Source organism: Geotrypetes seraphini, chromosome 7 (assembly GCF_902459505.1).
Source record: "Geotrypetes seraphini chromosome 7, aGeoSer1.1, whole genome shotgun sequence".
In the NCBI taxonomy this organism is placed as follows: domain Eukaryota; kingdom Metazoa; phylum Chordata; class Amphibia; order Gymnophiona; family Dermophiidae; genus Geotrypetes; species Geotrypetes seraphini.
Window position 1 is genome coordinate 169,895,341 of NC_047090.1, and position 26,353 is coordinate 169,921,693.

The 26,353-nt window shown below is 43.7% G+C and overlaps 1 protein-coding gene across 2 annotated transcripts in view; it reads left to right on the forward strand.

Moving 5' to 3' along the window:
* The window catches only part of ATG2B (autophagy related 2B), a 253,132-nt gene that overhangs the window by 4,405 nt on the left and 222,374 nt on the right, over positions 1-26,353 (forward strand). For both annotated transcript variants that reach the window (XM_033950876.1, XM_033950877.1), the window contains exons 2-4: positions 9,960-10,122; positions 16,777-16,929; positions 23,260-23,362. In XM_033950876.1, coding sequence (XP_033806767.1) covers positions 9,960-10,122; positions 16,777-16,929; positions 23,260-23,362 — 419 coding nt within the window. The remainder of the gene's footprint in view (positions 1-9,959; positions 10,123-16,776; positions 16,930-23,259; positions 23,363-26,353) is intronic.

Genomic DNA, 26,353 nt, shown 5'->3' on the forward strand with positions numbered 1-26,353 from the left:
TTTCTTTCTCTCTCCCCCCGCCCCCCCCAAGCCATCGCGCCAATTTCTCCACTTCCCCGATTCTTTCCCTACCCCCTAAGCCACCATGCCGATTTCTCCCTGCTTCCATGAGCCAGGCCAGGAATGTACAAGTGCCGGACTCTCAAGACTTCACCTCTGATGTCAATTCTAACGACGGAGAGGAAGTTCCAAGCCAGCCAGGCAGCGATTGGCTGGCCCAGAACTTCCTCTCTGACGTCAGAATTGACGTCGGAAGTGAAGTCTTGTGAGTCCGGCGCTTCTACGTGCCTGGCCTGGCTCAGGGAGGCAGGAAGAAAAAGATTGCCAAGGCAACGCGATTGACTCACATTGCCTTTGCGATCTACTGGTCGATCGCACTCGACCATTTGGGCACCCCTGCTGTTATGGTATCCTGTCCTGACCTGAGGAAAGGGGTTTAGTTACCAAAAAACTGCCTTATTTCTATTTCCTATTTATAAACTTTAATCAATAGATACAATACTACTTGATTCTACGTAAAGCAACAAAACAATTTTTTCTATCTTTTGTCGTTTTTGCTTTAATCATCTTGTCTTCACTCTTCTTTCTAGCCAGCTTCTGTCCGCTCTGTCTTCCATACAGCATCAGCCCCTTCCATCCACTGTCTGCCCTCTCCCCGTTCCATATGGCATCTTCCCTCTTTTTATGCTCCTTCAATAAACTGTCTATCCTGTGCCCCTTCTCTTCTCCTTTGTACATGATTGATTTTAGCTCTGCCACCTCTCCATTTTTCTCTCTCTGTCACCATCCCGTCCCCTATGCTCTGGCATCTCTCTCTTCTCCTTTCTTTCCTTCGCACCCCATAGTCTGGTATCTTCCCTTCCCTGATTCTCTAGCATCTCACTCCTTTCCTTTTCTTCCATCTCTCCCTCCCCCTCCATGCTTTGTCTTCTCCTCCTTCCTTTTCCCTTGGTCTGGCATACTTTCCTCCTTCCCTCCATGCCCTGGCATCTCTTCCTCCCTCCCTTCCCTCCAATCCCTGGCATCTCATTCCATTCCCTCCCTCATCTTCTTTCTCCCTCCAGTTGGGTGCAGCAAGTCTCTCCCCCTCTGCTCCCTTTCCTCCTTCTGTCACCCATGACCTGACGTCATGAACTTCTTCAGGCAGCAGCATTCACAATTTGCTGCTGTTGCCAGCTTTGGGCCTTCTTCTCTGTCGGGTCCTGCCTTCATGGAAACAGAAGTAGGCAGGACCCGGCGGAGAGGAAGGCCTGAAGCTGGCAACAGCAGTGAATTGTAAATGCTGATGCTAGCCGAAGAAGTTCATGACGCCAGGTCGAACACCCGGGGCAGACTGCTACTCTCCCCCCCACGACCCTCCTAACTCTCCCTCCCTCCCATCACGAGACTCTAAACAGGCTGCTTCAGGACTTTCTCCTGCCGTGATTCCCTCTGGCACGTCACTGATGAGGGAAGGAGAGAGAGATAGGAGGGTCGGATCGGGTTGGGATTCGCCCGGGATGATGATGAGGCTGCTGCTGCTGCCAGCGAATCCAGCAAGGGTGAGGCCCCAAAGCACAGCACTGGCAGGCCCCCCTGACTATTTTGGGCCCTAGGCCTGTGCCTACAGGGCCTACCCTTTAATCTGACCCTGCTTCCCCCCCCATATGCCCTGACATCTCTCTCTTCCACTCCATGGTATGGTATCTCCTTTCCCTCCGTCCCATGGTCTTTGCATCTCTTTCCTCCTTTTCCTGATCTTCCTTCTCCCTCCTTCCCTCTCTCTCCCCAATTTGGTACAGCAGTATTTCTCTTCCCCCTCCCCCCACTGAGTACAGCAGTATCATCAGCATTTCTCTCCCCCCCCAATTGGGTACAGCAGAAGCAGCATTTCTCTTCCCCCTCCCCCCTAATTGGGTGCAGCAGCATTACTCCTCCCATTCCCCCCCCCCCGTCTCACACACCCGGCAGATTCGCTACAGACAAAGGCAAGTTGCAAGTTTCCCTTGGTCGCTGACCTATCTCCCAAAGGGCAGCGACAGAGGGAAGTTTACAACTTGCTGCTCTTGCTTACTTTGGGCCTTTCTCGTTGCCGGGTCCTGCCTTCACAGAAACAGAAAGTAGGCAGGACCCGGCAGCGAGAAAGGCCCGAAGTAAGCAAGAGCAAGTAAGCTTCCCTCCGTGGCTGGCCTATCTCCCGCATGCTCCGGGGCTCTAATGGTCTGTGCCGGCTCTCTTCTCTACCACCCCCCCCCCCCCCGACGTAACTTCCGGTTTCGGAGGGAAGCCGGGTTCAAGTCGCTTGCTGGGGGTTTTCTTTGTTTAAAGTCCGGCGGGTTTTTCGGCGGCTCTTCAGGCTGCGTATTAAGCAGTGGCGGCAGCAGGATTCGGCAGATGACAGTCGGGCGGGCATCTACATTTGCTGGGCGTTGCGCCCGCCTGCCCTGATGGCGGCCCTGTCGGTCGGGTTAGCGCCACAAAAGTAAGGGGACCTGGCCAGCTGTGCTGCACACGGGGCAGGGCGGACCGCCCCCCTCCCTTGGTAGCCGCGAGGCTACTCCTCCTTACCTACCCTGCCTGCAGTACAGAGCCGAACGGAAGTCTTCCCGACGTCAGCCCTCCCTCCCTCCGACGTCAGCGCTGACGTCGGGAAGACTTCCGTTCGGCTCTGTGCTGCAAGCAGAGCAGGTAGGGAGAAAAGCCGCGCGACTTAGTACATCCAGCCCCGTTCCCGTGCAGCTCTCTATTGCGGACCTTCCCGTGTGCCAGCTGCAAGGCCTTCGCGTGCCACAGCTGGCACGCGTGCCATAGGTTCGCCATCGCTGCCCTAGATAGTCCTTTCTCGAAAAACTTATTGTCTCCTTTTTTACTCTTTACAGTGCTGTGTATGTCTTGACATCGCTCTAGAAATAATTAATAATAATAATAATAGTAGTAGTAGTAGTACACAAGGTAAGAACTGCTGAAGCTGTTGCTTCGAGGAATAAGTAATGTAACTGTTGCATACGTCAAGGGTGGCCCATCCCAAACAGTAAGATTTACTACCACAATGAGTGAAGTTTTCTCATGGTCCCCAGTCATGTCTAACAATGGCTATGGTTTACATTCCAAAAACTGACAAAATCATCCAGAGGTTTTTAGCCTAGCCCTCATGACTTACCTAGCCAGTCAGGTTTTCAGGATACCCACAATGAATATGTATGAGATCAATTTGCTTGCATTATCTCTGTTATATTCAGATCTCTCACATGCATATTCATTGTGGGTACTATGAAGCACGAAATAAGAAAACCCAATATTCCACAGAAGAAGGAGCAATCCAAAAGAAAACAAACTGTGGGTATCCTGAAAACTTGACTGGCTAGTTAGGTCTCAGGGACTGGGTTGGAAACCCCTGATCTAGTCCATAAACAGAAAATAAAATTATTTTTTCTACCTTGTTGTCTGGTCATTTTATTTTTCTAATTGTGTTGGTCCCAGTCTCTGGTTTCTTCTTTCCTCTGTTTTCTCTTAACTCTCTTGCCAGGGTCTCCCTATTCATCAGGCATTTCATCTCTTTCCACATTCGACATCCATCTTCTTTCTGTGACCCTATCTACCCTGTTAGTTGCAGGAGAAGAGAGTAGGGGAACAATGGGAGGGAGGGAAGCAAAAGGAGAGAGATTGGACAGAGATGGCAGATTTTTCTTCTGGTCAAAGTGGGTTAATTTCCATCAACAATTACTCTTCAGAAGATTAAGAATTAATAAAAAGACACATCTAGTATTTGTTCTCACCATGAAACGTTGATTCTGACCAAATCTGAATTTCTACAGAGATCCTGCTATAACCCCTTCAGGAAGTAGAATCACAGTTAATTGACCTTACTACAATTTATCATCAAAGTTATGATAAAACAAGGCTTTAAAACAGGTCAAAAACTTTGTCCACTTTGTATCAAGACCTTGATGCAAAGTTGGAAGAAGTGGAAAGATTCTCAATCTGATTCTGGTGGTGATGACCCCATTAATGCAGCAGAAAACCTTAGGGTTAGTTAGCTTTATACCTCTTGGCAACAACTTTGACGACTAATTTAGGAAAATACATCTGAGCAAAAATGTCATATGCTTAAAGTATGATAAGCACAACAAGCTTAGCTGCATTGTAAAATGTCACATTTCTAGCTCATTTGCGTGTTACACAATAGGATGCCAAAGATGGCTCTGTATAACATAGCGTATCAACACATTCAAATGATGCATGTTTTTGGGACCTTAATTCTGATCAAAGCAAGGCTGGCTCCAAGATGAAACAGGGTGACTTGTGGCAAAAAAGATGCTCTTTCAAATGACATAAAAAAATTAAAAACTACACAATAGAGTTATTTGCATCCAAAAATGGTGAAAATTTGCATAAAAAAGTAACATCACATCTTTCTCGTTAGATCTTTGCTTCCATTGGCTGCAAAGCTTCCTAGTGCAAATCCTAGATGTACATCATGGGCCATGATTACTGGCCCAGTTATGGTCTGAATCAAAGTATAGGTCAGAAGCAATGAGGAGTCAAAGTAGACTTTAAGGGATCCTTTTACTAAGGCGCTAGCCGATTTAGCGCATGCTAAATGCTAATGCATCCATAGAATATAATGGACACGTTAGCATTTAGTGCACGCTAATTTGGCTAGTGCGCCTTAGTAAAAGAGGGGGGTCAATTTCTTATTGTAACATTTTTTTCACATTGTTTGCTGGCTTATAAAAAGGGAGGCAAGCTCATCTTACGTTCCAAATTTTGCACAGGAACTTAGTACTAGGGGTGTACCAATCCAAAACAAAATTCAGTTCCCTAACAGGTTTTGTTGGGCTGCAGTGCCTGAACAAAGTAGTTGTTTTGTGTTATGTGGAGTGTGGCACTCTGAAGGTGACCTCAATTCAGCCGTTTGTAAGTTTCGAACCAGTAGAGATCTAGCTGAAAATTTTTGCATGATGTAGTTTGAGACTAGGAATCCTACTAGACTCCACACTCGTATGCGCCCAAATATCCAACCTACAGCTTAAGACAGCTGAGACTGATCAAACCATACTTCTACCGCAACCACTTTGCGATCCTGGTTCAAATACTAATCCTAACCCAAGTTGAGTACTGCAACTCCCTTTTCGCGGACCTATCCTCCACCCAAATGTACAAGCTCCAACTGATCCAGAACACTGCAATCGGGCTGATTTTCATCTTAAAAAATATGACCAAGTCTCTGCTCACTACCACACACTCCACTGGTTGCCTATAAAAGCCCGAATCATGCTTAAACTCTCATGCATAAAACACCATATGCAAAACACCAATGCTCTGGAGCACATAATCCATGTGTTCTCTTCATTCTTCGCTTCAAACAGAGTGAGAAACACCCACTAACTGATTATCCCTCATCCAAAGGAATGAAGTACAAACAAATTTTCAAAACCCTCTTCACGTACGTTGCCACAAGAACCTGGAACTTTCTCCCACCCTCCATAAGAACAGAGTCAAACTATTTCATCTTCAGGAAAAAGCTGAAAACCTACTTATTTGACAAACTCCTTGCGACTTAGAGCCACTGTACTCCCACTTGACAATGCAGCAGCCCCACACATGGTAACTCAGTTGTTTCCTTCTGGTAACAATGTAGCCTTCCCTAATAAGGTATTGTATCTTCCTTCTCTGTATTGTAAAATTTCCCCATGTTGCTACCTGGGCCTTTTAATCTGTAAATCGCCTTGAACTTGTTGTGAAATAGTGTGATTAAGAAGTCCTAATTAGATTTGATTAGATTAGAGACCCCAGTGAATGGCCATACAAAATTTTATTCAGTTTGGAGGAGGTCAAGTTTGGATGATTTTCAAAATTGGTCCACTTGATGTGAAATCACCCTAAGAATTTACACCCATAGCTAAATTTAATGCTTATGGCTATTGCTGGATTCTCTTCATAGATATTGGGTTTGTATTGTTCTGTATGTGCCAGTTCTTAGATAAGTGTATTGTTGAGCTGTTTCTATTGATATTGTAGAATAGAAGTCACTAATGTAATGTAATGTAATGTTTGCAGTTGCAAAATGGATGCTATCACTGTACATAGTTGAAACATTTTATTAATTTGTCAAGCTACAAGACAGCAAGAAAAAAACAAACCATGACATAACAATGACCAGCATCTCCCCCCCTCCCTACCACCCATCCCTCCCCAACTACCACTCACCCAGAGGATACCTCCCAGCACCAGCAAGCCTATCACAATAAGAAGGCTTGGTGATCTGTGTTCTGATAATCCCCAAGCCATAACTACAGTAACACAACATGACCCAGGAACTTATCCCTCCTCGCACCACAATACTCCCTCAAGGTCAGTAGCAAACCCGCTTTCCCCCAGCTCCAAAGTACCACCCCCAGTCCGAAAATATCCCAGTCCAGAAGAGCACATGGTTCCCAATTCTAGCTACAGTGTAAACTCCCTTACACCCACCACACACCCAGCCAAACACCACCCCAAGCCCAACCCCCCGTGAGCAATACTCACCAGTCACATACCACAACACTCACAGGGTATTCAAAATGAGACTATGGCCCTTGGGATGTAACTGTCACAAATATGGGTCCCAAATTTGCAAATATTGTTGACCCGCATTCCTGGATTCCCTCGCTTCCCAGCAGTCCAGTTGATGTATATCAGCCCACCAACGCCAATACCCCGAGGCTCACTTAAAGTCTAAAATTTTAGAATGCATTTATGAGCCACCAACCCAAGCTTACGACACAGTAAACAATGTCGTCCCCATAGCCCCAAATTCCACAGGTAGGTCCAGCACCTCTCTGGGGTACCGATCAAGGCAAGGCAAAGATCATGACGCATAAAATGGAGAATCTCCCTCCAGTATGATTGAATAAGATGACACCTCCAAAACATATGGCCAAACATCCCCGTCACGCATTTCAAACCATTTAACGACTTTAATAGAAGTAACTGTAAGCAATTGAACATTTCCATATAGTCCCCATGCAAGAAAACACATTTGTTGTATCGTTCAACAAGTTTTTACATTCCTGCAGAGAAGTTTTTTGGCTGCTTCCAAAGCCAGGTGACCACTGTTTCCTTTACTTCATCATGCTTTGTCTTTGCTGTCTGGGTCATAATGATGCACCCGTCTCGATGCTAGTGGCAGTTCTCTCCAGAATAATCAGATCTTCTTCATACTGTCACAGGAACTTGGTTGCAGTCTTCATATGCTGTTGCTTGTGCAGATCAGTAAGCTGTTTGGGAACCCATTGTGTGCAGACTTTACTGAATCCCAAGTCGTCATGCATTATGGCACATGCAGATCCATAGCTGATATCCAAATTTGAAGCCAATTGAGACACTGTTATCCATCTGTCTTTTCTAATCAAGGAATCATAAGAACATAACATAAGAACATAAGTAATGCCTCTGCTGGGTCAGACCAGAGGTCCATCATGCCCAGCAGTCCGCTTATGTGGCGGCCCATCAGGTCCAGGACCTGCATAGTAATCCTCTATCTATACCCTTCTATCCCCTTTTCCTTCATCCAATCCTTTCTTGAACCCTGTCAATGTGCTCTTGTGTGTACGATTTTGATGGGCGACCAGAACAACCTTTGTCAGTTACACCTGTTCTTCCCGCTTTAAACCTTCTAACTCAGGAGTGTCCAACCTGCGGCCCCGTGAAGTATATTGTGTGGCCCTGGTCGAAGGCGATGCAGTGTTTTCATCTGCTGCCTCCAGGTGTTTACCGTTTTGCCGGCTCCCTTCTCTGTCTTGCTGCAGCGTTTGCGCAACCCCAGAAACATTTTTTTTCAGCCAATGCGGCCCAGGGAAGCCAAAAAGTTGGACACCCCTGCTCTAACTCATTCATAAACCTTTCATTGATTCATGGTGTTATTTACTGAGTCAATATCAGATGGTGAATTTCCACAGGTTTCACTCCCTCTGCCCAAAGACAGTGCAGTACTGCATGTTGGTTTTTTGACGGTTCAATCTTGTAGTGGAACATCCATGTTTCTGTTCTCGTGGCTGCCAAACGACTAAAAGCTGGGTGTTCACTATGCGTGGATGAACTATCCAACAGGCAGTGTATGAGTACATATATTACATTTCTCTAGCTCCCTTTCTGGCTGTTGTGTAATTTAACAATTGCCTTTAATTTTTGATTCGCACTTGTACATCTATTCCTGCATGTATTTTAGAAAAGGTTCTGCATTGGCAGATCCTTTTCTGAAATACTACTAAAATTGTACACATCCCAACCTAGACATCTCAATTCAGATTTTTATGCTCTTTCTAAAATCAGCCTTCACTGATCTCCTGTATTATTTTTGCTGTAAATCATTTTGGGTTGAATTTTGTTTAAGAAAAGCTGTCTATAGATGTAATATTTGTAATCAGCAGAATTAATGTCTCTTGTTGTAATTTGAGGATTTGTATAGCTAGCTACTCTCTGGAATACTCTTCCTTCTATCTTGTATTTAGAGTTCTCTGAAAACAAATTTTAAGGCAGCCTTAAAGTCTTGGCTCTTTCCTCAAGCTTTTTCTTTACCTGATATATGGCAGCTATTGGTCATTTTCTTTTTTCAAGGTTGTCTGATTTTCCCTATTTTGTCAGGTGCTCCTTTTTGTTTTCTGGTATATAACTATTGGCTTTGTTTCTTGCATAATATTGTATTGTGCTAGTCAGTTCCCCTACTTATTGTGACTCCTGTGGTTGTTTTAGGGGGTGCAGGTGGGATTTTAAAATCTGTTTTGTATTAATATTTTATCATGATGTTTTTTACAAATGATGGTGTAGCAAATGCAAATAAAAATCATATTTCTAGTGCTGTTAGGATCTGTTGAAATGATTAAAGATGACAGAGAAGAAATCTTTTACTTAGGTTGCTGTTCAATATTAGGAAACTAATTTTAGCAGCACACACAAAAAATATGTTCAAAGATAAACCCTTGTGGTAGAAAGCTAACAAATTACAGAATGGAATGAATACTTGGAAAGAAGCCTTTATAAATATAGAAAGTTTATCAAAAATGTTTGCTTTTTTAGAGATTACATTTTTGTATCACAGCAAGGAATTTTTCCAGTGCAAGTTTCCAAACTGTTTTATAATTTCCATTTAAAAAAGTAGTTTGGAAATTTCTTCCCTCACATCCTGATATAGCATTCATTAGAAACATGATGAAAGATAAAGGCCCAATGGCCTATTCAGTTTGCCCATCCGCAGCATCCACTATTTTCTCCTCTCCCTAAGAGATTCCACGTGTCCATACCACACTTTCTTGATTTCAGACAGTCTTTGTCTCTACCACCTTTATCAGGAGACTATTCCATGCATCTACCACCCTTTCTCTAAAAAAAAGATATTTCCTTAGATTACTCCTGAGCCTATCATTTCTTAACTTCATCCCATGCCCTTTCACTCTGGAGTTTCCTTTCCATCGAAGGCAATTCGCCTCATATATATTTATGCCACTTAGCTATTTAAACGTCTTTCATATTTCCTCTCTCTCGCCTTTTCTCCAAAGTATACATATTGAGATCGAGCTCTTTTCCTTCCCTAATGTTGTCTTGATTGCCTGCAAAACTGTTATTGTGCCACACAGAGGTGAAGGTGGTGGCAGAGGTTTGAAGACTCATGGGAAATCAAGTCCAAACCCTACCCCAGCCTTTCCCTCAGGATTGCCTTCGCAAAGGACAGATAGACACTTTATGTGCCTAAGTTTGTGTATTATTTTGCACAAGTGTTGACTGGGCAGTTTAATTAAACATCTATTTCACTGTGTAAAACCCTGCCCTACCCCTGGAAATGCTTTTTAAAATAGCCTCTTAAGTATATATAAGAGAACAGAACTATTTTTATTTACTCTTGTGTAGCTTTTTAGATAAATGTATTGTAAAATGAACTACCGGTAGTAAGTGTATGACTCCATTTCTAAGTTAATGACCTAGATCCTGGATTCTCTCCACAGTGTCTTAATGAGATCCTGGAATCTGCAGATGCTCCACTAGAGGTTACTGAAGGGTTTATTCAAACAATCTCTCTATCTATTCCCTGGGGTTCGCTGCTGCAGGATAACTGTGCACTAGAAGTAAAAGGGCTAGAGATGGTCTTCAGACCAAGACCCCGTCCAGGTAAGCATGCTTAAAAATTTATGTACCGGTAGTACATGATGAATGGCTCTATAAGCACACTGATTAAAAAAGTGGAGATTTTGGTTTGTCATTGAAAAAAATGATAAGATGTTAAGACTTTGGGTCCTGCTTATTAAAGTGCACTAAGGCCCTGATTCTCCAAAAGTGCGTCCCGATTTTAGGCAGCTGTAGGCGTCTTACAGCTGTCTAATCAGCCAATCGGGATGCACGTTTTTTAAAAAAAATGCTCCCCAGGCAGGCCTGAAGGCGCCTCCGGGAGCCTAGGGAGACCCGCAAGACGCCTAAGCTCGCCTAAGGGCCTTAGGCGAACCTAGGTGGCCCTACGCGTCTCCCTAGTAGAGGAAGAAACCTTAAAATGTAGGCCAGCAAAATGCTGGTCTACATTGTAAGTAGACGCAGCCGCTATACTTATCGCGGCAAGGGATCTCTCTGCCGCTATAAGTATAGCGGGCCGCGGCCTGTCCGATCGGATGCCCCCCCCCCGACACTACCGACCGCCCCCCCCCGACATTACCGATCTCCCTCCCACCCACACAACCGATGCTGGCAGGAGAGTGTCCAATCCCTCCTGCCCAAAGACGGCACCCCCCCCTCCTGCCCAAAGACGGCACCCCCCCTCCTGCCCGAAGACAGCACCGCCCCCGGCGCTAACAACCCCCAAACTAACCTGTTCTTCAGGCCAGACGGTTCTTGCCCGTCTAGCCGGTAAGCCTGCCTCGTCGAAATAAGGCGGGCTCGCCCCTTCCCGGCCCATCCCGCCGAAACCTAAGGCCTGATTGGCCCAGGCTCTAGAAGCCTGGACCAATCAGGCCTTAGGCATAGCGGGTCCACCCATCCCCACTTAATCTAAGGCCTGACCTTAGACTTAGTGGGGATGGGCAGACCCGCTATGCCTAAGGCCTGATTGGTCCAGGCTTCTAGAGCCTGGGCCAATCAGGCCTTAGGCTTCGGCGGGATGGGCCGGGAAGGGGCGAGCCCGCCTCATTTCGACGAGGCGGGCTTACCGGCTAGACGGGCAAGAACCGTCTGGCCTGAAGAACAGGTTAGTTTGGGGGTTGTTAGCGCCGGGGGGGGTGCCGTCTTCGGGCAGGAGGGGGGGTGCCGTCTTCGGGCAGGAGGGATTGGACACTCTCCTGCCAGCATCGGTAATGTCGGGGTGGGAGGGAGATCGGTAATGTCGGGGGGGGGGGGCGGTCGGTAGTGTCGGGGGGGGGCATCCGATCGGACAGGCCGCGGCCCACTATACTTATAGCGGCAGAGAGATCCCTTGCCGCGATAAGTATAGCGGGCCGTGTCTAATCTAACCTAATCCGATTCTCTAACCAGCGTCTGTAACATGGACGCCGGTTACAGAATTGGGGTTTTAGTGTAGACCGATTCTGAATAGTACGCCTCTCCCGGGTGTCCTATACAGAATCAGGGCCTAGGTGTCTTGCGGGCCTCGCCTTCAATATAGGCGGCCTGCCTGGGGAGCATTTTTTTTTTTTAAACGTGCATCCCGATTGGCTGATTAGACAGCTGTAGGACGCCTACAGCTGCCTAAAATCGGGACGCACTTTTGGAGAATCAGGGCCTAAGAGCACAACTTTTACTGCACTGAAATGACAGCATGTGCTAACTTGTATGTTAACTGCAAGCCTTGTTATGGAGTGGAAAATAAGTGGAGAATAGGTATGGACTACACATTGAAATGATGTCAGGTCAAAAGCGTGCCGGGACAAAGGCGCGCGCAGACAACTGAGCGCAACGTTTAGGTGCGCGCTGAAGAAAATGACTGTTTTAAAGGGCTCCGATGGGTGGTGTGGGGGGGAACCCCTCCCTTTACTTTATACAGATCGCACTGCATTTTGGGGGCATTGTGGGGGGCTTGGGAGTTTGTAACCCCCCACATTTTACTGAAAACTTCACTTTTTCCCTAAAAAACAGGGAAACAGTTAAGTTTCCAGTATAATGAGGGCAGTTACAACTCCCCAAACCCCCCACAACGCCGCCACGATCTGTATTGAGTAAAGTGTGGGGGGGGGTTCCCCAACAAAAGCCCCCGTTGGAGCCCCTAAAAACACTCTTTTTCTTCGGCACTGCTTCCGTCTTGCGCTCAGTTGTCGGCGCGCGCCTTTGTCTTCGGCGGTTTTGTCTATGAACCCATTGAAATGCCTTATTGCAAAACTCTTTTATTGGTCAAAAGCACAATCCAAATCAACAAACCAATAAATACAGCGAGACCAAATTTTCAATACCAAAAAAAAAACAAACCCTTCCCCCCACCCAAAAAAAAAAAAAAAAAAAAAAAAAGGGGGGGGGCATGGAATTTCAGAAGAGCACAGGACATAAACCATACCAAAAATATGCAATCAAACATTCAATACATGGCTACGAGCATACCCGGTCAAAGAAGCCCAAAAGGGCTCCCAAGTAAGCTGAAATTGACGGCCCTTCATAGAATCCATATCAGAAATATCACAACGTTCCATCTTCAATTGAAAAATCATCAAAGATCGCCATTGTGCCAAAGTTGGAGGAAGTGCTTCTAACCAATGGACTAAAATCACTTTCTTCCCAAATAATAAGGCACGCTTCAAAAAAGAATGAAGGCCTCTCGGAACAGGATGAGCCAAGGCAGAAGAAGTGAAGAGCATCTTTGGATGAGGTAAACAACGAGTGTCTCAAAGCTGAGCAATATGTTGATGAATAATCTTCCAAAAACGCAAAACCACAGGACAAAAATAAAACATATGCCCTAAAGAAGCATTCATTCCCCCACATTTAGGACAACAAGAATCCTGACGAAGCGCTGCCCGATATGCTCTGGCAGGAGATATATAAACCCACAAAAGCAATTTATATTGCAATTTAATTAATGGAATAGAAGCCCAGGACTGCTTAAAAGACTTCAAAGTTCCCTGAAGCAGTTCTGCAGAAATAGAGATACCCAAATCCACAGACCAACGCTCACTCAAAGATTTAAAATCAAAACTAGGGGCTTCTTCCAACAAAAATTTGTGATAAAATCGCAAAGGAATCATGGATTGGGCCTCCAAAGAATAAGCGTCCTTCAAAGAATCAAAAACAACCTTGGTTAAAGTCACCACAGGCAAAGAACATACATAATGTTGCAACTGCAAATAAGGAAAAATATCATTAGGTCGAAGCCCATAGTTCTGAACCAGTGTTTGGTAGGAATACATCCTGCCCGCTGAGGAAAGGACATGATGTAAGTAAACTAAGCCTTTGTCTGACCATGAATCAAACAAAGACGTTTCCATCCCAGGACGAAATTGCGGGTTTCCCTTGATCGTCAACAAGGGAGAGCTAACTGAAGAAAGCTTCAAATATGCACAAGTCCATTGCCAAGCCTTCAGAACCGAAGAATAAACAGGATAAGTAGCCAACACAAATTGCAAATACTGATCCGGAGCATGCAAAAGCGAACTAACAGAATAAGGAGCAAGAAGTTCCAACTCCACATCAGTATAAGAAAAATAAGAAGTCCTGCGGAACCAATCGTTTAAATGTCTCAATTGACAGGCCATAGCAAAAGTCTGAATATTAAGTAATCCCAATCCTCCCTTATCCCGAGGCATAGCCAGAGTCATATAGGAAATACGAGCACATTTACCCCCCCCACAAAAAACGCTGAATAGCCATACGGAGTCGGAGATGATATGCAGACGAGCACAATAACGGAAGCATTTGAAAGAAATATAACCATTGAGGTACCACAATCATATTATATAAAGCTATGCGACCCTTCAAGGAGAGTGGAAACAATTGCCACATACGCAACTTAGTTTCAGTAGCCACAAGCAACGGCTCCAAATTAAGCGAGGCCAATGCCGCCAAATCCCCAGAAAGCCAAAGACCCAAATACTTAAGTTTACCATCCGCCCATTTAAGAGGAAATAAACCCTCCCAATCAGTCTGCACCGACGAAGGAATCGCTAAAACTTTCGACTTATGAGCATTTAAACGATAACCAGAATAATAACTAAATTCCCCCAAAACACCCAAGGCCTGCTGTAATGAAGAACGAACATTAGTCAAAACCAAAAGAATATCATCAGCAAATGCCAAAGATTTGACATATCCTGAATGAAACGAAACAACAAAAACAACAACGGAGATAAAGGACACCCTTGTTGAGTTCCTCTACAAATAGAAAAGGCAGCAGTAACACTACCATTAACCAAAAGAGCCGCCGATGGGGAAGAATAAAGAGCGCCCAATGCCCTCCGAAACCGCTCCTGAAAACCCATATAATCTAAGACGCGGAACAAGTAGGACCAACTAACTTGATCAAAAGCCTTTTCCGCGTCCAATCCCACTAAAAGTAATGGTTCTTGAATATGTAAACAATAGGCTACAGATAACAACACCTTCTGCACATTAACAACCGACTGCCTACCCCGCACAAATCCCACCTGTTCCGGACAGATATAACGCGGCAAAAAATGCCTTAAAAGAAGGCAATAAGTTCACCAAAACACTGCAAATACAGTTACCCCTCTAAAACTATAATACTGAAAGCACAATTTACATTTACCCTTGGATTCTATATACGGCACCCAGATTTGGGCATACTCCCGAGATGCATGTACAACTTATTTGGCTAAGAAGCTGTAAACATCAATAATTACAAGTAGATGCTAGCAACCAATTATTAACTGGCACCAGTTAGGACTTGTGTGCACACCTGGCTGAGTGCTATTCTGTAATGTTGGGTGCCTAAATCCCATAGCACACAAAAGGGGGGATGGCCATTGGAGGGGCATGAGTGGATCAAGAGCATTCAAAAAAAGGTTGTGTGCAGTATTATACCTGACTTGGGCAATGGGATTTACACCAGGTTTCAGTAAGTGCAGTTCTGGTGCCCAGAATTGGGCACGAGAATTGGTGCTAAACACTGTTTTATAAAGGGTGCATGCCCTTTATAGAATAGCGCGTAGCACTGATCTTTTCTCGTACCCATTTATAGAATTCTCCCCTTACTGTGCAAAGTTGCTTGCACAAGTTAAAGAATCGTGTTATTTATGTGCATAACATAATACATTCCTTCCTTCGTATTTGCAGGGGTTAGGGGCAGAGCCGGCCCATGAATATGGAAAATTCGCGAATAACTTTTGGGCTGACTCTGACCCATCCCCGCCTCCCTCCTGTGTCCCAGACCTTACCTGGTGGTTTAGCAGTGACGTGAGGCAGGAGCAATCTTCCTACACTCCTGCCCCGTGCAGAGCCATCATCGAAAATGGCTGCCATGAATTCCCGTTGTAGTCTCATGAGACCATGGGAGCTCGCAGCATTCATTTTCTATGATGGATCTGCACGGGGCAGGAGTGTAGGAAGATCGCTCCTGACCCACGTCACTGCTACACCACCAAGTAAGGTTGATTCACAAGGGGGTGTCTTGGCACTAAAAACCGTGAATAGTCGAAACCGCGGGTGCCGAAACAGCGAATAAGGAGGGAGGAGTGTATGTGTTTGTATTTTTGTAAACCACTTAGGTTTAAGCAGGTTAGAAATTTTTTAAATAAATAACTAAAATAAATTAGCTGCTGATTGGCTTTAACAACCAATTGGTTATAATTGGTGTTAATTGGAACTAATTAGCAGTTATGCACATAACTGCCCTTAGTGGAAATTCTATAGTTGTGTGTGCAAAATCCATTGCGCAGAACTTCAAGGAGGGTGTAGACCTGGCAGAAATATGGGTTGGTCAGGGGTATTCCTGGCATGCACTTGTACAGGTTATGAAGTACTTTTGGTTATGTGCATAACTGATAGCAATTAGGTGCAAGATTTACACCATCTTTGGGCTAATATAGGAGCTCACATCTAAAGTTTGGCATGTCACTGCGGACTTACTGTTCTATAAGAGCAATTAACAATGTGTAATTGCTATTAAAGAATTTGCACTCGGTACACATCATTCTGGCGCCTGACTTCAGGCAGCCTGTAGAAAATTACCCCCTTAATGCACAGTCAAGCAACTTACCTGAGTGGTAATTGACTGGGGAGCATTCTGGGCATGCCCCCATCTGCACACACAGCCTTTGCCTTTACCATATGAGTGTTTTGCTACTAAAGCACAGCAAGTGCAAAACTTTACCGCACTTTGGTTAACTACAGATATGATTGCATTGACTTAGGATTTAACCAGCTGTTTGGTTTTTAAGCATTACAATAGCAAAGATATTCACAGGAGTAGTGAATTAACCTGCATGTAATTCTTTTTGTTTGGAGCCTATCATTAGATTGTTCAAAAATATTATTTGGAAGAGGGCTGAAACTAATGGACACCATGTTTCCTGGCTTCAAAATTTATTGCTATTCAATTGAGGCAGATGGAGTAAGTCTCCAAGAATCACAACTAATTATCCAGTCAACCAATCTAGTATTAATTACTTTTATTGAAATGAGATAAAAATGCCACAAACTATTCATGCATCATTGGCATTTTGCCGAATTAAGGCTTTGTTCTTTTATACCAAAGAATTAGTATGCTGAAAATTAAAATCTGCAAAAATATTATGCATTCTGTTTCAAGAATATATTTTTAATGTTGTGCTAATAGACATACTTTGTTTCCTTTGACATTATTTCTCTAATAATTTAATATCACTATGTCTTCGTCTGTAGCATCTGGATCTGAGCCAATGTATTGGTCAAGTTTTATGGCCACTAGTATGCAACTTGCAAAAGAGTGTCTTAGTCAAAAACTGACAGATGAACAGGGAGAAGGATCTCAACCATTTGAAGGACTTGAGAAATTTGCAGAAACCATTGAAACAGGTCTGTAAACTTATGCCACATTCTGAATTATTCATAGGAATCGTTAAAGAAGAACATTTTCCAATGTGGATGTCTTGAGGCAGTTCTTGGTTAGAGTTGAAAGTCATATGTGTCATCTTTGTATGGTGTTTTATTTATTTATTTTTAGAGGGGCATATATTCACTTATAAGTTTGAACCTGTAGGGCCTGATTTTATAACAGATCACCTAAAAGGCACCTATTTTCTAAAAGCAGTGTAGTCGCCCACTTGCATTTATAAAATAGACTTTCTTAGCGTTAGCTCCACTGTTCTGCACAAATGGGTTTTATCCCTTCCTACCAGCAGGTGGAAGTACAGAAAACTGAATTCCACCAGTTACATCACCAGCATAAACCAAAGTGCTCCCTTGAACAATTCAGCATTTTTCTCTTACTTTCAGCAGGTGTTATGTCATGCTGATGGTGCTCCTGTCTCTGGCCTAGCTTCCTGCTCTGCTGGCCATGGCTGCTTAGTGTGGTCGACCCTAATGGCCACTCCTAGGTCACAGTCTCAGGACTATACCTAGTTGACTCAGAGCTAGTTTCCATTGGCCCCGGTTACACTTCTTAGTGTCACTGCTGTATGTGAGGTTTTGGCTTGGTCCTGTGGGACCTTGCCTGAGAGGTTTGAGTCTCTATCCCCCCACCTTTCTTGCCCATTCAACCTGCTTGGGTGTGCTTTCGATTGGACTGAATTAAGTTTTAGAGGCTTTAGCTTTCTTTATAGCAGTCTTTATTAATACAGTACTCCCCCCGATATTCACGGGGGTTCCGTTCCAGGAACCCCCGTGAATTTTGAAAAACTGCGAATACGGTTTTTCACCTGGGGAGGCAGGAGAGGGCAGCTGGAGTGCCGGCGAGTGAAGGAAATTACTCGTGGTATGCTCCAACCGCCTCTTCCTGTACTAAAGTCGGGCTACACCAATCAGGAGCTGCTTTGACATGCAGCTCCTGATTGGTATAGCCCAACTTTAGTACAGGAAGAGGCAGTCAGAGAATACTGCAAATGAGTGAAACCGCAAATTTGCAGGAGAACACTGTATAATGGATTGATGTTGAAGCTGTGATTAATTGTGGCCTAGGGCTCAATGTACCTTGTATTTGAGTTCTAGATGTCAAACAATGTTTGGTGCACTGGGATGGCAGTGAAAGGATGAAATGGAAGTCTCATTTTTTTTGCCTGGAGCTTGTGGAGAGCTGAGTTCCAGGGCCTTACCAATCTTGTGCAGAAAATGGGAGTAAGAGTATTCCTTCAAGTCTTCCTCTTGAATATGATCTGATAGATGCAGGAGATGACCAGTGAAACTGAGGGAGATCTCTTAGTCCTCAAAATTGTCCCAGTTTGGGTGTCTAGAGTCACCCTGCAGTAACCTTGCATGACATTAAGGGTAGGGGGAGTTCTTGTACAATAACCTCTGGAAGCTTCATGATAGGATAATTAACCTCTTTCAGCTTTGAACTACAGGGAAACTCAAAACCAAACTCCAGCACCTCCCTCTGTGATCATCTCCTGTCACCCAACCCTGGAATGCCAATCTAATTTCCTGCAGCCTTTGCTGCAGGGTGTTTATTTCTTCTGCTCGTTATTAATTTTAAAATTTCTAGTCACTTTAATTTGTTTTTGGCGCAGGTCTTGCCCTTGTGCTGTGCATTCACCCTCCGGCGACATCCTTTGGTGGGAGATCACAGACTTTTATATTTAGATTGTCTGCTTCTGGGGGGTTACGTGTTAGTAAAACTGCAGTAAGCCCCCCGGACAGCCTGCAGAACAGATCGGGGCTCTGGGATCGGGCGCTAACTCTCCCCAGGTTCGACCGCTATGGGGTAGAGTGCAGGTTGTGCGGTTCCGTGGAGGCTCGACCAGGATTGGGACTGGAGGCCCAAATACTCACTGACTGGGGTGAACGGGCAGGTGTGGCAGTCAGAAGAAGTGAAAAATCCACTTTTCCCACCTTCCTGAGGTAATAGATCTCCATGCTTGCTTGTCAGCTAGCCTGCCAGTTCTATTATTTGCAGCACAGCCACAGTGAGTACACTGTATGCATATTGGTACTGGCAATTTTGGGGGGAGTTTCTTCATAAGTGGTTTTTGGGTGTTTTCCCTCCATGCCTTAAACCCCCTCCCCACCTCTAAAAATGCAAAATCGCTGTTTTCCTGGGTTCCCTGAGTTTTTTCCAGGCTGTTTTAGGGCAAAATCGACATCTGTGGCGGCCATCTTGGATTTTCTTCATACTTTTTTAAAGTATATTTTTTGCACTTCGGAACTTCGTTTTCTCTCCAAACTTCTCAGATGGCCTCCTCAGGACATGATGACATGAATTCATGCCTCGTTTGTGGCGGGTGGCTAACAGTTTTGCAGCTGTATTTTTTATGCGCCTTGGGCTGCGAAGGGGGGACATAGTGTGCGCAAATCCCACACTACCCCCTCTTCCCTCCAGTTTGAATTGAGACGCGTCTGAAATGTCTGGTGCACCTAAAAAGGGTGCGGAGGGTGTTTCGGCGAATCGCCAGCAGAAAAGTCTCGGAATTCTGCTGAGCACCTTTTGAAAATAAGGCACACAGAACGGCCCTTGCCGAGTGTGCATATTTTTCTCCCGCTATTTGTGAAAACGATATATCAGGATTTTCTGGTTAAAAACGGCTATGCCTGTTTCTTCTACTTAGATGGGGACTGCTCCTCTTCTGGATTCCTATATGTCTCTGTGTTCGCTTGCAGGGACATCAGAAAGCAGGTGGGCGGTTCCCGCCTTCGCTTATACTTTTGTCTTTGTGCCTTTGCTGTCACAGGTTTCCTCGGCAGCATCCACGGAGGTGGCTAATCTAGCGGATCTTCAGGATCCCCCTGCCAGTGAGCCCTCAGTCCTTAGGATGTCCCGGCTGTGTGCAGGCTATTTAAGACTGGCCATTTGCCAGACCTTATTTCTGAGTCCTAAGGTTCCTGGAACTGATTTCAGTTTGGTGAACGCATTCTAGTGGCCCACCCATGATGGGGTACGTTCCATCCGTTTCTCTGCCGGTCTGGAAGGACAATAAAGAAGGGGAATTTAAGTCCTTACCTGCTAATTTTCTTTCTTTTAGTCCCTCCAGACTGGCACAAAACCCTGCCCTGTCATGTTATTCTATGTTTTTTGTGAAAGTATGTTTTTTTTTTTTCTGCGGGTTTTGGTTGTTGGGGGAGTTACAAAAGCAACAGCATTTGGTTTAGCTGGCGAACTGTAGGACATTTGGGGAGGGTTCTTGTTCTAATCAGTATCCAACAGTGTTTTTCCTGGTCCGCTTGGGCTAGGCTTATGATTTCTCCATGTGAGTGTGAAGTCGTATGTTCTGAATCAGCCTAGTTGATTTCTGCTTGGCTATTCATAAAGACTGATTGTAAGAGGGACTGCATAGTCCACTTGTACTGATGCCAAAAGTTAGTGTCTCAGTCTCCACCTGCTGGCAGAGGAGTGTAAACCCATCTGTTTCTGTGCCGGTCTGGAGGGACTAAAACAGGGGTGTCAGAGTCCCTCTTCGAGGGCTGCAATCCAGTTGGGTTTTCAGGATTTCCCCAATGAATGCATGAGATCTATTAGCATACAATGAAAACAGTGCATGCAAATAGATTTCATGCATATTCATTGAGGAGATTCTGAAAACCCGACTGGATTGTGGCCCTCGAGGGGGGACTTTGACACCCTTGGACTAAAAGAAAGAAAATTATCAGGTAAGGACCAAATTTCTCCTTTGTTCTTTACGTTATACTGATAGTACATACAACTATTTTATAAATGTGGAAGTAGAAGGATCCCCCAACTTTCCTTAGATGGATGCATTGCATGAAATCCCTAACTAACTTGATTAGATTGTAAGTTCTGTTAAGCAGGAATTGTCTCTTGTATGGTTAACGTGATGTACAGCACTGCATGCATCTGGCAGCGCTGTAGAAATGATAAGTAGTAGTAGTTTCTTCGGAACTTTGCTTGTATCAGTATGACAAGAAGTCACATGCTTTACGCTATGTATGCCTCTGGAAGAGATTTGTGATATCTTATAAAGACATGTTACCCAAAAGAACTAACGATAAGAAAGTTTATCTAAGGTTTTTATTTACTGGGTCCCTAGAGAGGGGAGAAGGGGGAGGAACAGATAGCTCTATGGATGTATGAATGTTGTGAAATTTGGGGTTCTAAGGATAAAACTCCAATCATGGCTTGAAGAGCTGGACCTTCCCTGTTCGGATAAGAGTACATTAATGGGAATTGTTTAATACAGCAGTATAGAATAAGACTAAGATTGTTTTAATTGTACTTGTATCATTAGGTATTTACTGGTTTTTGTGTTCTATTATGATCTGTTCGTTGGTTTCTGTTCTGCCATTGACTATTCAATAAAAACGATTAAAAAATAAAAAGAAAGGACCAATGAAGTTAGAGAAAAATACTTTTAAAACCAATAGGAGGAAATATTTTTTCCATTCAGAGAATAGTTAAACTCTGGAACGCGTTGCCAGAGGTTGTGGTAAGAGCTGGTAGCATAGCTGGTTTTAAGGAAGGTTTGGACAAATTCCTGGAGGAAAAGTCCATAGTCTGTTATTGAGAAAGACATGGGGGGAAGCCACTGTTTGCTCTGGATCAGTAGCATGGAATGTTGCTACTCTTTGTTTGTTTGCCAAGTACTAGTGACCTGGATTGGCCATCGTGAGGACGGATTTCTGGGCTTGATGGACTATTGGTCTGACCCAATAAGGCTATTCTTATGTTCTTATGTTATTGCACTGGGTTAGACCAAAAGCCCATTAAGCTTGATATCCTATTTCTAACAATGGCCAATTTAAGTCACAAGTTCCTGGTAGGATGTCAAAACGTAGATACATTCCATGCTATCTGAGGAATTTTCATCCTGTAGAACTTCTCCTGAACCTATATCCAGGTAAAGTAGCAGCCCCCTGGATAAACCCCAGGGATAAGCAGTGGATTTCTTCATCTGAATATGGTTTATGAATTTTTCTTCTAGGAACCTGTCCAACCTTTTGTTCAACCTGGCTGTACTAATAGCTTTTACCATATTCTCTGGCAACGAATACAATAGATTAATAATGCATTGTATGAAAAAAAAATCCATGTGGATATACACATGTAAAAAGTGTGTGTGTTGCATCATTGTGCTTACTTTTTTATGATTTGTTCATAAGCATTCCCAGAGGCATAATTTGAGCTGAGCTGTAATGTATGTACATATTTTATAAAATACATTCCTATACATATGCCCCCTAGTTCTATATACAGTATAGTGCTCAAAATTACATGCACAGCTTTGGGCACATGCCCAAATTGTGCATGCCATTTAATTGCTTAAAGAGCCAATTAGTGCTGATATTGGGCACTAACAATTATAGGTGCCAATTCACAATAATTGGAATTTATGCACGTATCTTTATAGTTGCTATTCCATACTGATGTGCGTGTAAATTTTTCCATGCAGATCTGAAAAGGGGGTGTGGCCACGAGAGGGCCTGAGCAGTTTAGGGGCTTTTCTAGGATTTGCACACACTGTTGTAGAATTTGGGGGATCCCCAATTTAAGTGTGGGGATTTACATTAGGGTTCAGTTGTAAATCTTTGCGTTCAAAACTGAGTGTGGATCTTGACGGTAAGTGCTATTCTACAGTGTCTAACTTAGAGTACCATTTATAGAATAGCATTTTTATCACACATTTTTTTTGACTCCATTTATGGAATTAAGTCCATGAAGTATATGCACACATTTATTTCTTAGGAGCAGTTGCAAATTTGTGTAAGAGAATGTGTTCAACTGGGAGCCTTTGTACAAGTTTATTTTGTAAAAACACATAAGCTCCTGTATTGTCTTTATAAAACTTGCTTTGTTGTGGACATTTCACATTTATCCCTTTAATAGGTCATCTGTCTAATTTTTTTTACATAGATAAACAACTGTTTCACTGTGGAAAAGTCCCTTTGAAATTTGCCCACCCTTTTCTATGGTTGAAAGTACTTCTCCTGGCCATAGTACCAATACATTTACGTTTGCACCTTCTTTAAAATAGAGTATTTACTACCTGCTTGCCACAACCACTGGGATTTTCCAAAGCAAAACACATGCACAGTGCTTTCCTTTGAATATAAGCCTGCAGTCCTGCAGTTAGTTTCAGATTTATCCCATAAATTGCTGCCTGCTACCTGTGAAACATCTGCGCTTGGAAACCTTTAAAGCAAAACTAATCAGTAAACCTGATCACTGTGAGTTATATGAAAGTTCTATGATTGCTTATTATATGGGTAATTTTCTATATTTGCTTTTTTTCCCTCCTTCAGTTCTAAGAAGAGTCAAAGTAACTTTTATAGATACTGTTTTGAGAATAGAACATGTGCTAGAAAATTCTAAAACTGGAACAGCGCTTGAAATTCAAATCGGCAGGTAAGAGCTTTGAAAATGGTGGTTTTAAAAAAATGTGAAGAATTATTGATATTGCGTGTTATAGGGAAAGACTAGATAATTTTGCTTGCTGGCCCAGAGGAGTAAAGCTTTTGAGACCTAAAGCAACCAGATTTGCTGTTACATTGACTCAGTTTTTAAAACGAGCCAAATGAAGTCAATGAAAATTGCAGGAGACCAGAATAGTCATTGGATCAACCGGTTTTGGGTTCCCTCGGTTTCGGGAAGCCTGCTTCCCTCCCAGCCGGTTCTGTTCCAGCCATATGATCCTGATGAAGGGTTCCACCCGAAACCGGTTGATCCAATGACTATTCTGGTCTCCTGCAATTTTCATTGACTTCATTTGGCTCGTTTTAAAAGCTAAGTTGGCTGTGGTTTCATTTTATATCTTGGGGATCAGGCTGGGGAGGACTCTATGAGTGGGTTTTCAGTTTGTTCACTCTCTCACTTGTTCACAGTTTGTGACTTATTTATTATATTAATTCTGCACTATTGACTTTGCACACTAGGGACGCCCGATGATGGTGTGCAGGCGGGGTGATTCATCTTCGCCTTTGTAAGTGGAAGCGCTGGAGTTTGTTCTCCCTTCGCTAATAACCTCACACTGAGAGCGTCCCTATCTCTAAATTGGCATTTATTGTTAGTGTGGGTTGGTTTGCTAGAAGTGATTGGCTGATAGACCCACTCATAGAGTCCTTATTGACATTTTTGCCTCTCTTGTTGTATCTTTTTAAGCACCTTTTGGCAAACGTTGAAGAGTTTATAGTATTACCAATACAGGGCAAGCATTGGCTTCCCCCGTGTCTTTATCATGATACAGATTAATTCTTCCATCTTGTGTCTGCACTGGGATAAAGAAGCTTGGACATGTTAACTTTGTGCTTTGCAGCAATCTATGACATTGAAAGTACACCTGTATTTTCACTGTAAAATCTTTCCTGTGGGTGCAAACTACGCATATTTACTTTCACCTGAAAATATCCATGTTCTTCATGGAAAGCTAAACCAATTTAATAACGCTTAACGTTTCTGGTATGATTACAAGCCTGAACTGTTTTTCCACCACAGAACAATATATATCAAAATTGTGCACCCTTCTGAGGAGCAAATCACTTAAAGATTAAATCACTTAAAAACACAACTGTTTTCACATTCTGAAACTTATTAAACTCAATTTTACACAACTGTTTGCAAGGTGGACTTGGTCTCATTTATAGATGATGTATTAGTTGTTAGTTTTTCTATCTCTAACTTTAGTGTGAACTGAGTCGAGCTTCTGAACTGAAGAATGACACAATATACAAATCTAAGAATTAGATTAGATTAAAGATGTTTACTTTGTAATTGAAGGGTTGATGGTCCCTACAGTATGTCATATTCCTTTGGGCCTGATATTCAAAATAATTTAAAAAGCCAGGAGAAGCGCCTGGCCATTTAAATTGTCTGTCTGGGGCTAACCAGGCATTTTCAGCGGCACTTAACCAGATAGTAATATTGTAGTTTATAGCTAAAGACACATTTGATCAAGAAATTGTTTTAATTTACTTTTGTGATTATGATAAACATACCGAGGGCCTCAAAATAGTACCTGGCGAGCTGCGAGTTTGAGACCACTGGTTAAATGCCAATTATCACACTTAACAAGCTATGCTTTAGCTGGCTTCCTATACCCAGAAATTCAGTGTCAGAGCCTGGACATGGCTCAGCATTGAATTTTTGGGGTTTAATGCAGGTGATGGTTAGCAAAATGCTGATCACTGCTGGTTGAGTATTGGCCCTTTGTTCTTCTGTTGACTATTTATTTATTTATTTTCTATATCAGTCTCCCAGGGGGCTGAGAACGGTTTACATGAATTTATTTAGGTACTCAAGCATTTTGCCCTGTCTGTCCTGGTGAGCTCACAATCTGTCTAATGTACCTGGGGCAATGGGGGATTAAGTGACTTGCCCAGGGTCTCAAGGAGCAGTGTGGTTTGAACCCACAACCTCAGGGTGCTGAGGCTGTATCTTTAACCACTGTGCCCAGGGCAGGATTAATTCTTCGAGGGCTCCTAGGCACACAAGTACACTGAGCCCCCTAGCCGTGCCCCGCCCATTGATCGGCAACGCAGGTCCCCCCCCCCATCGATGGACCGATCGGCAATGGCCCCCTCTCCCCCATCGACGGAAAGTAAGATGAGCAAGGAACGCGGGTAAGAAAGGCAACAGCAATTGTTTTTTTCCAAGCGGTGCTGCTTGCCCAAAGCTTCCCTCTGATGCAGCTTCTTGTTTCCGCTAGACTTGGGGAATGCTAGAGATGAATCTAATGGCCATAAGCAGCAATGCTGAAGTATCCTGATTTTTAAGCAGACATAAAGATGGGGCATCCGAAGGGATTGATGCTCTGCTGCAGCCATGGCCACAGGTCCTGCTGCTATATGTTTTTCTCCATTGCCTATGATCAGCAGGATTTGCATCGAGTGAGTAGTCACCTGGAGATAGTAATTCTAGTGGCTCGATTAGAGAGGAGATTGTGTCGGTATATGTTTGACACATTTGGACACCTCTGGTAGCATTTAAAGCTGATTTTATGAGATTGGTGGCAACCTCCTGGCAGAGTTATGGTGTTTTTCTTTGGAGGAGATTTGTTGGGCAGCAACTTGGTCTTAACACATATTCTCTAAACATTATTGGTTGGATGTGGCGATGCAAGAGAATGCCGTCTTCGTAGAGTCAGTCTTATTGGGGAGTTTTCCGGGTCCCCTACCAACATAAGGAGTGTTTTATTATATTTTACTAGTCTCTGGATTCATCTGCTGCTGATGCCAAGGAAGGATAATTTACTTTCCTTTAGGCACAGCAGATGAATCCAGGGTCCCATCCTAGTGTATCGGTTTGGTTTTCGGTGTGTGTTTGTTGTGTTTAATCAGTTTTTGTATCTGGTTTTCCTTTGTTCATAAGAACATAAGAACATAAGAAGCGCCATCTCCGGAT